Consider the following 16,713-nt stretch of genomic DNA (forward strand, 5'->3'; position numbering starts at 1 on the left):
TTAAAGACACATGCAACTTTTAAGACAAAGATTAAAAAGCTTATGAAAGAGATTTATATGATGATATTGTCTTTTATTAAATAAACCATAAGAACTGGTAAGAGTTTCCATCCTAATCATATTTTTCTTTCTTTCTTTCTACGTCACATAACTCTTTGCTTACTCAGAGTAAATTCAACTTCTTCTAGCCTTGTGTGGAATTGCTAGACCCCATTACAGATATTCATGTTTAATATTAAAAATCACAGGCCCTACTGGCTTCTGCTACATTATCTTAGGGTTAAATATTATTCTACATTTAGGTCTCACCCATATAATGTAATCTGCAGTCCTGATATTTATTATTCAAAGGAGAGATGTAATTTCTGCTCCTATTGATCATAAGCACAGTGCAAAAAGGCTCATCTCAAAAATGCAGACAAATGCACTAACTCTAAATGCCTCAATTTTTACTGCCAACTATGAATTAAGGTGATTCAGACTACAACCTACCAAGACACCCAAATTGCTGTACACAAGGTCACACGTGTCACTGACAAAGTTATAAATAGATCCTGAGCATCCTAGCCCTTGGGCCTGTGAAACATCCATCAAACTGAAGCTCCTTTCTTTTCTGATACATTTAACATGTTAATGGACAGTGGGAGCATAAAAAGGTTGTATATCTAATTTTAAACCAGTAAATTTCTGGTTCTGTCTAAATTGGAACATTGGATATTCCTGAAATTTTATGATGCCAGTACAAACATGAAAGTTTAGTGTGTAGTGGATGTTATCCTTGGAACATAACATAAAGGAAGTCCTAAAGAATATAACAGAAATTACCTATAGTAATTCTTCCAAAGATTTTTTTCTAAGTATTAATAAAATAACTCCACAGAAAAATTACTCTTGAAGTATTTCATTGTAATAGTTAAATTCCAGATACTCCGTTTTGATTCTGGTCATTTTCTTGGCTATTGTTTTCTTTCACACATATTTTGAAGTGGTTAATGTGACCAAAATTGCTATTACTTATGAAACTTTGCATGTCAGCTATTTTCTCAGTCTGTTTCCTTCATCTTCCATATATATATGGAAGTTTGTATAAACACACAGGCTTTTATGAAGTTAATGTATAAATATTACAGTACCTTTTAAAGGTTAAATAATACCCCCCACACTCTTCTGAGCAGGAATTTAAGCGCATTTATAGTAAAACTGCTTTCCACACTCATGTAGATATTGAAAATGTATCAAAATGCTTTGGAAAATCATGGTATATCTGTGTCTCCTTTTGTAGGCAGTTCTAAAGATACCCTTGAGAACTTCTCTTCTTAACCTTGACAAAGCTGGAAGAACCCTCTTTAGCACAGAGGATCCCATTTATTCAAGCATGTGCATGGATTAATACGTTGCCAGGTATGCCTGAGCATGCTGTAGTAGCTGTGTATAAAGTGGACGGACCACAGAAAATGCCACAGTGACATTCTTCTGTGTGCCTGACATGGGCTAGGTAGACATAGATGATCCATCCAGCCTAAGCAGGAATAGCTTCACTGAATTTACTGGAGTTTTATCATTTATATATGTCTAATCTGATTCATAAGTTTCTGATCTTCACCAAAATATAAAAAAACCCATCCTGTTTCTCATTAATTAGCATGAGTAAGCATTTCTATGTATCACAGTAGATAAATCAGGTAGAAAAGAAAGAATTTCTTATGGTCTAGACAACAGTGTTACAATATTTACATGGGCTTTTTTCCCTTTAAAATTCCAATATATTTCATCAGTTATTCCAGTCTACATTCTAATACCTAATATTTCAATTAAAGTAATGAGAAAAGAACAGCCCTCAGCAGTCAGCCCTACTAAAGGACAGTTTTTCACCTCCAAACCTTCTGTCTTCAAACTTGCATGGGAACAGTAGATAAACAGAGAATGACACAATACAAGGAGAAATAAAAGCAGATCTTGAGTCACCCCAGATACCAGATATTCCATTACAGCTGAGAATACCATCTCACATGATTTATCCAGGCTTCTTCCTTGACACACCTAAAATTAGTCTTGTATCACAGTATAGATGCATTATAAAACTCTGTATAGATCTAAAGAAGAGAAAGAATAGTTGTATAGTGTACATGTGTACAGTAGCTTCCTGAAGGGGTTTTTGTAGTAGTTATTCTATATATGCTGTAGGGGAGACTTTTTATTCTAAGCTGATAAATTTTCTGGAAGTTTAATACCGTGTTCATATAAACTTTTTATGATTATATATTTATATATTCTTGTAGGTGCCCTAATCTTCCTTATACAACTCCCTCTTATTTTAAGTTAGCTCCCTTATTGCATTCTAAATTACAAGGTATTAAAAAGTACATGTATTAAAAAGATATGGATTGTGTCCTCTGAAGTTTTTGTTTCATCATCTTTCCTACTGGAGCCTTAGCTTTACAACAGTCTATGACTACTGCTGCCATACAGACAATAGCAGAACAACTAAATGCATTGCCATGAAGAAAGTGAAGGAGTCTGCAACTCTTCCAAAACACGTAACTCCGTATCATTTAGAAAGCTGCAATGATACTTCAAGACTTCACATGATTTTAAATAACTTGAAGAACCATATGACCAAAGAACATGCAGCAAACACAAGGCAGAAAAGATCCCACCATCCCTCCTGGAAAAGTAATCCTTAAAAGAAATCCAAAATAAACCAAAACAAGCAAACAACATATTTCAGTAACTATTAAATCTTTTTTCCCCTCACACTAGATGTCTGAAAGCTACTTCAGTTGTTTCAACACAAGAATTTCCTAAGTAGGTAGCAAAAGAAAAATGCTCAGCCAGTCTGATTAAATGCATTTAGAAGGTCCTCTAATCTTTCAGGTAAATGTTTTTATTTCCATGTAGTTGTAGGGGAACAGACTACAAGTTGATGGTCTGAACGCACCAGGTGGAAATTGCTGCAACTCAGTGACAGCCCTCTGAAAGCTGCAACAAGGGATTTGGAGCACTGACACACAGAGCCACAGGCAGGTGACAACCTGCACTGAGATAGGGCACTTATGCCACATAAATACTCAAGTAAACCCAGGAGATTTATTTCCATGATGAAGTACATACTGTGATGAATTTAGGACTTTTCTAGAATACTCTGTGTGCAGATCTGGTTGTTGGGCTGTTTCCTGCCTGCATATGTATGCTCACTTGACTGCTGTAAGGAAAAGCAAGTATGAAAGACAATCAATGGCTTGAAAGAGGAGAAGACTTTCCAAACAACTGCAGATTTTAATTTTCCAAAGTACACACGAACTATTTTTCCAAGAAAGCCAAATCCTACAAAAACAGGGTTCTTACATTATGAACAGATCTCTGTCCCAAGTGAGCAGGTAGGTAGCTGTGTGAGCTCCTGCCACACACACCATCTTCTTCAGAGGAATGGAAACTTGTCTGGGATGAGCATGCAAAAGGTGGACATTTTATGGGGTATTTTTTTTTTTCTGGACATATTTCGCTACATGATTTCTTGCTGAATACTATGAACTGTACATTTTCACAGCAGTTAGGTGGGTCTACATTGGCTCATACAGAGGGCAGAGGTAGTAGAAAAGAAGGCAATTGTTCCCTAAGTCCATGCCAGGGTGGAGACAAATGCCCACCTACACTTGCAAATGTGACTCTCATATTCCTGCTGCTTTCCTTCCCTCCCAGTGAAGGCACATTTTAAAACCATGTTCTGTTGTAATGCATTCTAAGGAAAAGGGGGAAATGCCTGCTGAACAGTACAGACAGCAACAGCAATTGCCATGTTTCCTTTTTTTCAGATTGGGAAAGGACAAATCTTACAGATTTTGACATGTTATTGCTTCTTCAACAGTGGTAAGATCTCTGCAGCTATCTGTGTAACTTATTTCTCTACTTTTTGGAGTGGATAAAAATCCAGAACTGATTCAGCTTTTGTTAAGGCTTTATTATTATTATTATTTTTTAAAGTTTAGGGCATGTTATGGGACTTAATGAACACACCACTATAAAATTGCATCACTTTTCAATTACACTCAAAATATACATACTCTCACTGACCAAAGGGGGCCAAAAGCCACCAAAGGCCTAAGGCCATCAAGTGAGACCAATTAGAAATACATAAAAGCTTTGGTATTTGTTGCCACTGGTGGTCAAAAATTTCAGAGACAGGACATCCCTATGATGTTGTGACTGCTGATTGAGAGGGAACAAATGGAAATCTCTACACTCCCCCAGCGTTGCCTAGAAACAAGGGGAATATTTCTAAAAATGCTTACTTACATTTATGTGTTTTAATTATCGATATGGTGGAAAAAAAGCACAGGAACAACAAGGAAGAGACTATGAGAAATCTGTCATATGGGTTTGCACAGAACAGCCTAACACTGTATATTGAGTACTACAAACTGAGTATTTGGGAACCTGACATTCAGAATTCAGAAAAACAAAAAAACCAAACAAACAAACAAAAAAAAAAAAAAAACCAACAAAAAAAGTCTTTAGAAAGTATAGAAAGTTAACTACAAGCAGCATGTTTCTGTGTTTCTTTGGAAAAAGAAAGCAGAGATAAGTGTTTTCTGTGACATGATCTCTCTAGTAGAGAGTATTATGGCCAACCATGTAGAGGTGTACACTTGTACACTTTTTGTGTACACTTGTTATCTTGTACACTTGTTATCTTGTACACATATTTTCATTCTCTCCAGTATCTTTAAGTATCTGAAATGGAAACTGTTTAAAGACTATCTCTACCTTTAAAATCTACAGATTTAATGATCTGAATAGTATCAAAGTATAAACCAGAGACCCTGAAACACAACAGCAATGATAACTAATTTCTGGAATCCCTTTCCCCTATCTCTAATCTCATACACAATCTGCTTCACAGAAAAAAAAACAACAAAAACAAATAAACAAAATAAAACAACAAAAACAAACAAACAAAAACACATTAACAAAAACAAACAAAACCCATACCCAAATTCTTGGATGGTGCTTTTTTTTTGGTTTTGTAACTTTTTCCTGGCACATATTTTCCAAGACATTGACCTTGAATCCAAGAGGCATAAAGGAAAATTACAAAATGCTGTCTAATTATTTTGATTTGGCAAGAAGGAAAGGTGTTTGTGACCTTATGGTTGACAGTAGTTGAAATGCCACAGCAACTGATGCTTTTATATAAAAAAAAATTCAGAAAGACAGATTACCACCAGAAGATGGAGGACTAATGAATTTCCAAGGAAGATATTCCCTCCCCTGACCTCTCCCAGATAAATTTGATCCAACGACATTTAAGGATTATTTTACAGAAAACAGACTGCCAAAATGATCACTACAACATGAAGCACAGAAACTAAGGCTACATTGAAGGAGTACTTCATATAGCAAATTGGTATATCTAAAATTAAAAGGAACATCACAACATTCCGTAGTAAGAATAGTATTGAAAATCTTTTTGAAGTATTTGGAAGAGTCTACACAAAATACTGTCGTAGATAAACTACTGGTTTCATCCAGCACGTATATCTGTGTGAATGCACAAGTGAGAGCAATGACTGGGGCAGAAATAAGGAAGAAAAGTTGTTTTCAAGTAACATCTCCTTGATTTTGCTATGATTTTGAACTACATTCAAATTAATTTTTCTAGCCTGTAAGGAAGTGCAGCAAATCACATAAAACGCTGTATTTAGCCTTTAATTAATACTTATTTCTAGATAGTGAAGGGGAACATCCCTCCATCTGGGACAATATGTGTCAGGCTGTGGAGGGGCCTGCTGTACCACTGACTGGTCAGTGAGAAAAACCTTCACACAAAAAGTACAAAAGGCCTCTGAGATTTCACGTTAGGGGAAATAGCAACCTGTCAGACAAACTGTAAATACCCTATTGCTTCTTCAGAAAGTTCAAATCCAGCACATCGGCACGCACACATTAATCAATGATGGGATCAAAAGCTGCTTTTCAAAACGTTATTTTGTGGTTCGTTTTAAAGGCTCTGTTCGTTTTCAAAGACATCGAGATTTATTTCTTCACTGTAACACACTGGGACCGCTCGAGGCTCTTGCTTTGTCAGTCGTTCAATGAAATACCAGCGATTTGCCGTGAATTTCTCCCGGGCATTGATTATCCTTCAACTTTCAGCCAGGTTACAAGGAGAAGGCTGGGTAATAAGGGCCCGTTCACCGACGGGGACAAAACGTCCCCGGGCAGCAGCGCCCCGCTGGAAGGGGGTTTCGGTCCCGAGGCCCTGCGGGCCCTCCCCTCAGCCAGCCCGGGCCGCGGCAGCGAGGGCGGGCACCGCCCGGGCGAGGGCCCCGCGCCGCCCCCGGCGCCATGGCAACGGCGAGCGGGGCCCGGCCCGCGCTCCGCCCGCCCGCAGCGCGGAACGAACCGCCGCAGCCGCCCGGCCGAGCCCCGGCCGGCGCCGTCCCTTGGGGCCCGGCCGGGAGCATGGGGCTGAAGACCCAGGCCGGCGGCAGGCGGAACCAAGGTGCGGGGGGCTCGGTGGCGGCTGCGGGAGGAGCGGGGAGCGCTCGCCGCGGCAGGGCGGGGGCTGCAGCCCGAGGGTCGCGTCGCGTTGCGGCCTCCCCCGGCCCTGCCGGGCGTGGGGGTGCGGGGCGCGGCCCGTCTCGCCTGGGGCTGGGGGCAGGCGGCGCCTCCGTCTTCCCCTCTGGCGTGTGTGGGCGGGCACGGATCCCGCGGGGTGGGGGCCGCCCGAGCCGCCGTGGCTCCCGTCGCGGCGGCTCGGGGGTCGCGCCTCGCTCCTGCCCTCGCGGCCGCCCCGAGCCGTGCCGGCCCGTCCGTTCCGCGTGGGGAGCGGGCGCGGCGGTGGCACGGCGGTGGGAAGAGCCAGGTTCCGCGGCTCTGGAAGGGGGCACGTACGGCCCCTGACGAGCTGTAATCCTCCGAGAGTCGCGGCCTGGAACCGTGCGTCCTACAGCCGCCATCGCGCGGTGTTTCCCCACGGTACCGGCATCGAGCGCTGCTCTGGGCAGCGCTTCAGACTGCCGGGCTCGCCGCGTTTGCGAGGCCCATTTCTGTGCCCGCTTCTTCTCTTTCGGCTTCTGGAGTCGCCTTCTCCAAAGCTGTTATTCGTTAATTATTATAATGGATTGTACACTGCGTGTACAGCGTACACGGCGTTTGGCTGTAGATCCGAGTGTTTTAGTTTAGTGGGATTTTAATGCAAGTGTAGTTGAAAAATAAAAGACTCAAAAGTTTTAAAGGTCTTATATAGTGATTCTTATCCACACTTAGCCATCCATGGGCTGCTCTGGTGCCCTGTTCCTGTGAATAGTCCTAGGGGCACTTGTCATTCATGATAAAAAAAGGCACAGACAGGCAAAAATGCTTGCATGAGCCAACTGTGGCTCTTGGAAAATACCTAGTATAGATACATATAATATAATGTAAGACAATGGTAGGAATTGCTCAGTGATGCACTGTAAAGTCAAGATAATACATTGCTGCATGAAATCAGAGCCATTTGAGATGATGTTAGGCTGTTGTGTTGCATCTTGGTGTGAGTTCCAATCTTGGAGACAGTGACAGATGCCACTTCAGAAAATGTCCAATATCGAAGTACAGTTTGAACATCAATTCTAATACTATATGGGAATATGAAATTCGAAGCAAAAACTAGTATCTTGTGCACCCAACTTTTATGCCCTCTTGTGTAGTGTGAAGGCAGTTCTATGGCAAATACAGCCTTTATCTGACTATTCTTACATTTGTCAAAATACTTTTATAGACAATCAGAAAGCATGCTGATTGCTGACCATAAAACGGGAATAAATGGGATACAGGATCTGAATTTCATTCAGGTTTGAGTGAATTTCATTCAGCAGCAAGCTTTGCTTAAATGACTTCTGTTTAACAAAAAACATTCAAAAGTAGGGAAGAATTACTATGTGTCTGTTAAACTGGGAAGGCATTGCTTGTCTGCATAGGAGGTTACAACGGAGGTAGAAATGTGGGACCGAACAGTCCAGTGTGGGGGTTCTCAGGACACAGGAAGGATCCTTACAGAGAGCAAGGATTAGCACAGGCAGAGAGACTTAATACACTAAGCTAAGCTGGAAATCTGTGTGCCTGAGCAAACTTGGCAGAACAGCCCCTGGGTTACTTGCAGTTCATGAAAGGGGGAGAACACATCATATTTAAGGTTTCTCAAAAGAGTTGTATCTAAAATGTTTATACAGGAAAGGTGGGATACACTGTTCCATGTCCTGGTTGTATGCCGTGCAAAGTTCCTTGTTCAGACTTAGCCTCATCATTTTAAAGAAAGAACTAAAACTTTATGCTTAGCTTGTATCAGGCCTTGTTTTGTCTAGTGAGAGTACGGAGAAAATATATATTTTTTCATATATATGTTGGAGTATATAGGATTTGTGTGTAGGTCTTGTCAAAGTTCAAATAAGGCTGAGATTTTTTTTACCCTCCTAGAAATATCAAAGAATTAATCTGCTATGTTTTTCCATAATTCCAGGTATAAACCTTGAAGCTATTTGCTGTAGTGATTTCAGGAGTCAGTTAATATACTCACAGATTTATAGTATGACCTCAAATAATCTGAATACTGTAATTTTAAACCAGCTTTGTTGTTTAAATCCAGTCTTGTGCATTGGGATGTTTCATTCCCACAGCCAGTGGGGACACATACCTGAACAGCAATACCTAACAGCATTGTGCACCTACTGTTAATCAGTGACACACATTTGTGCCACTTTTATCTTACAGCAGTGGGGAACTCATCATTACAGCTGCATGTTAGATTTAGGCAATTTGCACAGGCTTCCAGGATTTTAAAACAAAATTTAAATGCTTCACATGTTCATAGACAATACCATCTTATTTAGATTTTTCCTGCTTTGTAGGAAGTCCTTGCATTAATCTGACTAGGGCTGAAAGACTGTTAACACAGAGACTTGTGGACTACTTATTATTATTACTATTATTCCTTCATTTGCCACTTGAACAAACACCTTATTAAACTTACTGATTTATTAGTTTGGTAGCACCAGTTTTTAGAAGCTGAAGTTTTCTTTGACCAACAAGATGAAAAGCTAGTTGTATCTTCAAAGAAGGAAGGACATATAGAAGTTCTGTTTGAATCACAATAATTTTAACTGAAACTGGGAAATGTTAATCGCTGTTCTTAACTTTTTACCAAATTAAAACCTTCACTCAGTAAATCTCTTAAAACCTAGCCTTAATTTAACCATTATTCAGATAGTCTATTAAGTGAGTTTTAATCACTTAATGTGCTTAAGATCCTGACTCCATTCAGCAAATAACTTAAATTTTTATAATGACTTAAATGCCTAATTGGTCCCATTTTATCAAGGGTTTCTTGCGTGCTTCAAGTGAACTACCTGTTAAAATGAACAGTGTTCAAACCCTAGCTGCTTCTTCTCTAAAGGTTATATCCTGCAGCTTTCTCTGAGGCACAGTAGATCAAGGTTTTTCTGCTCTCCTTTCTGGGTGAGGCTGGCTGTGCATTAGAGTTTTGGTGATGTATTTCCAGGTAGAAATAGGTGCTCATGGATGAAGGAGGGGGCATCCCTGTAGGTCCAGATTATACTAGCAAAAATAGATTTTTTTTCCCATATATGTAGAAGAATCTATATATAGTGTGTCTATACATGTAGGTATATATTTCAAGAGTTATTTAATCAGATATGGCTCAGGGCTACTGTACTATTTCATTAGATTCCTTAAATTTTTCATGAGAGGGTTTGACTCTTGAAACTGAAATGCAATTTTCGTTGTATTATTTTAATTTATATGGAATACTGTAAGATTATTAATTCTGAAGGTCTGAGAGACCTAACTCTTAGCCATTGAGAGTATGTGTAAAGAAGAGCTTTTGTGTAATCCAGCATAGTAAGTGTATAAATAGCACCCATCTAATTAATGGTTTAGGAGGTTATGTATGTATGGCAGTGCATCATTTCCATAAATATTTTGCCTCTTACACAAATGATCCCATGCAAAATTCAGATGGAACATTTGGGACTTTATTTCAAAATTGGGGTAGTATGATTTCCTGTGTCTCTGTTAATTGAGTTTTGCTTCAGGAAATTTAGATAATAATGACTATTCTTTTTGCTGGTGAATTCTGCTATTTATTAACAAATCTTAAATTTGATTCTTTTAAAGATGTCCTCAAGTGTGAGACTTTATACTCCTAGGATTGATAAGAGTTTTGTTATCAGTGAAAACAGAAAGGGGTACAAGAGGCTTCTCTTTCATTTGCAAGAACAGGAAAGAAAATACAGTGTGATTATGATGTGCTTGTTTTTCCTCACTGTAACTTTTAAGTAAAATGGGGTACTATCTGCATTTGGTAAATGGCTGAATCTAAAGCCATGTTTGAAGCTCTCTTGTGATTGCATAGCTGCTGCAGAAAAGTAGTGGAGGCTTGCCAGGTTTTCACCTGTGTTCTTCACCTAAAGAAGGAGTCTGGGGGAGTCACTGCTCTCCACTGGCCTTTTTGGTCTATTCAGTTCTGCATCTATTTGCCAACTTCACCCATCTGTGAGTAAGAGCTAGGAGCATCAGTATCACCCAGTAGCTGGGTAGGAGAAAACCCAACAAATTACTACACATTTTTTAGAGAAACTCATCCTGTTTTGTGTTCATTCCCAGATATGTAAGTAGAGGGTAAGAACTAGGCAGCCAAGGATGAGCTTAAACTTATCAACCAGAGAAGCTTAAACTAGAAGACCAATTGTAGTTCCTATAGCACCTTGTCAGCCACAGCTGAGCAAGTAGGGGGTGTTTGAGGGGAGGAATGACCACAGGTAAGGAAGAGCAAGCAATCTGGGAGCATTGAAAGGACTTTAGGAGGGATGGTACAAAGGTGTAAGCTACATGAATAGGAGTGCTGGCCTCGTTTGTAGTACTACTAAAAGCATATGGGGTTTTTTTTTAAGTATATCATGCTAATATGAAGGGAAAATAGTTAAAAATAGAAAAAATTAGTTTCTTATTTAAATAATGTTTAAATCCAATGTGGATTTTCGTAACTAGGTTCAGCTTTTAATGTACCCTGAGCTATCAGTCTTTACTCCATGTATTTCTGTGTTGTATTCATATATAAAACTATTTCTGTAGCATAGAGAATTAACGGATCCTCTGGTTTGAAAATTCTCCTAGTACCAGAAAGAGAGGAACATAGATTTCAGGTCATAATTTAATTCCTTCAAGTATGACCTTGTCAGACATATTATATAAGATGCTTAGTTTCCATGACTGCTCGAAGTCATTTGGGATTTCACAGGGATTATTTGAACCAGTTTTGTTCTTTCTCAGCATGTGTACAGCATTAGTGCTGTAGTGTACTGTTAGTTGTATAGAGTTAATTCATAGAAGGAAGCCCACTGAAAAGATCATAAAACTGCTTGGTGGAATTAAGGGTGGTAATGATAAACATCCTTGACTTGTATGAAGTTCACAGCACAAACCTTCTGCATGTTGTTGCCTGAATAATCCCTTTATACAAAGGTGTCTCTAATTATTTCTGGTTTAGAGCATTGAGATACTAGGGAATAAATAAAAAAAAGGAAGAAAAAGAGTTGGCAGTGGAAGAAGCAATAATACCAAACCATTATAAATCACTATAGTGGTTAGAGTGTTTGGAAAGCTTTTGTCAGCTTGTGTCCTTATCAGCCTCAGAGGGATCAAATGTCCAAATCTCATGCAAATGATGCAGTTCTAGTCTGTTAGAGACAGAGGTGCTTTCTGCATTGCCAGCTGAGAGGAGGCCACTATAGAGCTAGGAATGCAGGAGTCCTGGAGCCACCAAAAAACTAAACCACTGCACAAAAGGATCAATACTGGCAGTGATAACTATATTCTTCTGGAACAGCTGGGGAGACCTGCAGGTCTGGGAGCTGCCTTTGGAAATTACAGTGTTCACAGATCTCTACACAGTTAAAGTTTCATGTCTTGTAGTGCTGGATTTAGATGCCTATATCCAGTATCCCACCTAAGGCCTCTGTATTTTTATGGATTATCTTTTAAGTAGCAAGAATAATAAGTCTAATACTTGTGTTTAAAATCTTTTCTGGGAGAACATGATAATGAAAGACTGGGTTTCTTTCTAGTACATAGTCGCATTCCAAATCTGAAATGGCTTATAGAAGAATAATTTCCATAAATTCTGCATATCTACTAACAACCAGGAAACAAAGCAAACCACCAATTTCTATAATTCTTAATACTGTAAAATCAGAAATTAAGATAGGATGCATTTTAAATTAAAATTAGAATATAATTTAAACAAAATATCTTTCAATTCTCTTTGGAATAATGTAGTTGTTAGTTACATTAGATACCAGTTGGAAAAAAATTTAGATAAAGCTTTTTTGTTTTTATCTGCGTTGTTGCTTAGTGTCATAGAATGAATTAAAGATCAAATTTGTTTTTTGATCAGATTTTGATTTGTTTGCTCTCTGTACTTTAGGAGAACACTCAGCATGAAAATCCTGATTTTGTATTCAGTGTGGACAGTCTACTTGCATTTATAAGAAAATTAACATTTAGATCAGATAGTTACATATGTCATATATTAAAGGTACTTTCATAGTTATCCTCCCGTTGTTCGGTTTATATTTGATTAACTGTAAATTACTGAAAATACTACCTTCTCCTGTAAAATTCTCTTCACATATCTAAGCCTTCAGTTTGTTTCTGCTGTTGTGCAAATAGCTGTGGAAACGCAGCCTAAACCCAAATAAATTCATACCCAGCCATTCAAGTCAAAAGACAACCTGAAATTATAGTTGTGAAACTTTTGACCAGTAGAACTTTCTACCTTCATTGAAGTAGAAAGAGCCTGTACATATCAAATTCTCCAGTTTCTTCTCTGACATTAGCAACACGCTTCTCCATGATAAGAGTGATTTCTGTGCCATCTATATGTCCAGAGTCAAAATAGAGGGCACAGAAATGTTTTTTATTTCTCCTGACTGACGCTTTTTGGCAGCTTTTCTTGCCTATGAAATACTCATGCCGACTTCTTTATTTTTTCCCCTCCCTTCTCCTTCCCTGCAAACCAGATACAAATTAATTGTAAAGGAGAAAACCAGTAGTCAATAGTTTTTCTGGTAGAATTTCCACTGTGCCATCTGCTGGTGATGCAAAGCAAATGAACATTGTAAAGTCCGGTCTCCTGCAGTGCTGAGCAGTTGTGTCTCCAGCTGAAGACAGTAAAAGCAACAGGTTTCTGAGTGTCCCTGATGGTGTTTAATGTGGAACAAAGTAATTTAGCTTACTTGAAGAGAATCAGTTGTACAGAGAAAAATGTCTGTTTTTTAAAGTGACCATGCCTGCCCTCCTATGATTCTGTCACATAGAGGTGGTACTGTAAGCATTTGCTGGACAATACCACAGGTGCTTCCCTCTGGAATTATAGCCTGACTCTGAAGCACAAAAAACAGTGGAATATTTAGGTTATTTGAGCAATTGTGAACGAGGTACTTCTGATTCTCAGATGTCTGCTGATTGCAGGTATATATGCATACAGGTTTTTATCATTAGAGAAAATTCTGTCAACTGAAATTTACAATCTAACATTCAAATCATCCCAAAGACTTGCATTCTTCCAACACCTGCATATGGTAAATTGCAGAAGTAATGAATTTCAGGTTGGATCTAGCTAGACTGTGAATTACACTTGTATGCAATAATGTATGGTAGAGAAATGCAATATTTTACCAGGAAAGAAAGGCTTTATTGGCAAAAGTTTGCAGTCATTGTGGAAACATTCTGAATCTAATAAATCTAATCAATTCTTGCTGTATTTGAAACAAATTGGAGGTTAGAGTGGAAACAGAATTGTGGCTGTATCTCTGTTCAGTGTAATGACCCGTGTAAAGTTTGGACTAAAGTGTTCTGATGGTCTGTTCTGCTGTTTAGCTCCCTGAACCACTGAGAGCACTATCATTGTATCTTGGTGTTTACATTAAGGTATTTAACTACACTTGTAGTTCAGTGATTGTAAAATTATTGAATATGATTTCGAAAATAGATCCATTAGAACCTTTCATGCATTCTTTGGAGAAAGACTTTATCTTGTCTATAAAAATATGTGTGGGGATTTTTCTCTAACTTTTGGTTTTTGTTTGATGTTTTGTTACAGTGGGTGGATGTTCAGTTGTCATTCCCAGATGTGGTCCAGCATGTCCATTTAAAGGACAGTTAAGTAATAAGAGTAATGGTAAGTGACATAAACTTTCATCAGAAGGTCAACCTGTTTCCTTTTATGTGAATTCATTGATTTTAAGCTTAAAATGTTTTTTATCAATAGTTTTACATTGTGCTTATTTGAAGAAGTTTAATAGTACTTGTATTTAGTATGCATTACTGAAAATTAGTGCATTACTTACTTTCAAGGAGTAAGTTTTGGCTTGATTGTACTGCTGGCTACAAATTGGCAGCAAGATGAACAAATATACAAAGATGTCCCATCTTTATCAGCTGTAACATATATATATATATATATTTCTTTACCAATTTAAAGAACTCCTGAGGTTAAACATGTTCCTTTAGGATCAGTAGTTTACATGGGCTAGTGTGTGTTTCTGTGCTGTACTGACACCTCAGATACTTTTGTTTTTCAAAAGAACAGAGTGAAGAAACAGGAAGTTTCCATGTTAACATTTTCATAGTACAATTTCAGCCACATTTGCTGCTATTTATTGAATTATTGGTCCATTGGAGAAAGAAAAAGGAGACAGGATGATTTCCTGTGATAGTAACTAGTAAAAAAATGCTCCCTTTGAACAAAGAAGTTAAACAGTTTGTGACTTTGAATTGCAGTTAATAACTTCTAACAGTTTTAGTATTTTTTTGCTTGCCTTTCTAATGTTAAAATGTATTTTAATCTTACAGCTTTCTGTATTGACTCCTCTCGACATTTGCCTGGCCAATACCTGATCAGAAATCACATGGTGTTTCATTATAACAGAATTAATTCAGCCAAAGGTAAAAATGTGCATGTATGAATGACCTGTCTCCCCCTGAATTTAGCTCAGTCTCTCAGAGTAGGCTCATACCGAGACAGAATTAACAGGATTGTAGGAAGTTTACTATTCTTCCTGTTTCTTGCACAGATATGGGTCAGCAAGGAGATGTGATTGCTACTTAATAATACTTCTGTGTTATTAAGATGAGAAGTTTTGTATGAAAACATTTTCCTTAAGTGTTCCCAAAGATCCTACCTTTATTTTAGAGCACTTTGTGCTGTATTGGCTTCATTCTGCTTTTGATGAATTAATGAATTATGAAATAATATGCTGAACTGAAAGTCGTAGTGATAGTTGTAACGGCAAACATATGGAAATTATTTTAGGAATGAAGGCAGAACATTTCTAGTTAAACTCAGATCACAACGTCTTTTTTTTTTAGTTTTTATTTCAAAAACTTCATAATCTTTTGTTCATCTTGCAGCAAATAGTAATAGATGAGTTCTGAGGACTCATCTTGCCATGTGTGTTTGCAAATGAGAAAATCATGTTACTGACAAATATAATACTCACAATGTTATCTCATGTAACTTACTCAGTACCCTCAGGTATGCAGGTAAATACCATCAGAACAAAATGTACTGAAACCTTTTGAAAGGAGTCTTCATTTAAGTAATGATTCTTCCTTTAAATATGTTTTACCCAGACAATTGTATCTCTCAAATCCTGTGACCATATGAATATAGACATAATATTTTAAGTACACAGTAACTAGTATGTTTTAAAATAGAGAAGAATTAAATTAGTCTTTGTTCTGTGTTGGTTTATTACTAAGTTTTTCTAGCTATCACGTATACTAAGGAAATACTGAATCACTCATATTTGGTGTTTTTCTTATTTTCAGCAGCTGTAGACTCTTCAGTTCCCAAAAGTAGGTTGTCCAGCATCAAATGTAAGTATTTGTTATATGTTGATACTCAAATGCTTCTGTAAAAATAACTTAGCAAAAGAGCCACCAAAGAGTAACAATAACATATAGCCCTTAATTGAGAACTTTGTCTGCTTATTTATTCAGCTTTCACATCCTTCTTCAGCTGCTTGTAGATGCATTTGGTCTGCATCAAATGGAATGCTGTAGAGGCAGATCTGTCAGTGATTAGTTGTGCTTAGCATGACAATTCATTTGTCAATGGCAAAACTCTCTCAACTGCAAGAGATTGGATAATCTTAAGTGTCTGGTACAAATGCATAGACAAAAATCTTGGACCTTTCTTAATTAAAGCCTTTGAGGATTTCTCTGACTGCTCAATGTGTGCATGCAAGTAGTATTTTTTTTTCTGACCTGCTTTTCTTTATATGCTGTTCTATTTGACCAAGATTCCTTTATAAACACATAAGATAAGAAACTGCCATTTAGGCTGAAAGTTTTGCAGTTACCAAAGAGGTAAATTCCATGGGAAACGCCTTCTTTCAAATTCATCATTATTTGTCTCACTGTCTTTAAGGTATTTGAAGTTAAGACTACCCAGGTGCATCTTGTTCAGTTTCTACACTATCCTTATAAATGCTAAATTTTTTAGAATGAAATTAAAAATTATTTCAGTTTTATTTCATACCTAAAATTAGAGTGATTGTATTTTTTTCCTGCAGTTCTTTCCATTGTTCATCAAGAAATACAGATTTCTGCACTGTAATAACCACACAACCAAGGGTGACATGTTCAGGTGTT

General features: G+C 38.0%; 1 protein-coding gene across 1 annotated transcript in view; it reads left to right on the forward strand.

The window, feature by feature from the left end:
* The first annotated feature begins 6,462 nt into the window (after positions 1-6,462).
* Positions 6,463-16,713, forward strand: part of SPATA7 (spermatogenesis associated 7) — a 30,282-nt gene continuing 20,031 nt past the window's right edge. Inside the window, exons 1-5 of the mRNA XM_062495697.1 lie at positions 6,463-6,516; positions 6,862-6,865; positions 14,174-14,236; positions 14,911-15,003; positions 15,889-15,936. Coding sequence (XP_062351681.1) covers positions 6,463-6,516; positions 6,862-6,865; positions 14,174-14,236; positions 14,911-15,003; positions 15,889-15,936 — 262 coding nt within the window. The remainder of the gene's footprint in view (positions 6,517-6,861; positions 6,866-14,173; positions 14,237-14,910; positions 15,004-15,888; positions 15,937-16,713) is intronic.

Source organism: Cinclus cinclus, chromosome 6 (assembly GCF_963662255.1).
Source record: "Cinclus cinclus chromosome 6, bCinCin1.1, whole genome shotgun sequence".
In the NCBI taxonomy this organism is placed as follows: domain Eukaryota; kingdom Metazoa; phylum Chordata; class Aves; order Passeriformes; family Cinclidae; genus Cinclus; species Cinclus cinclus.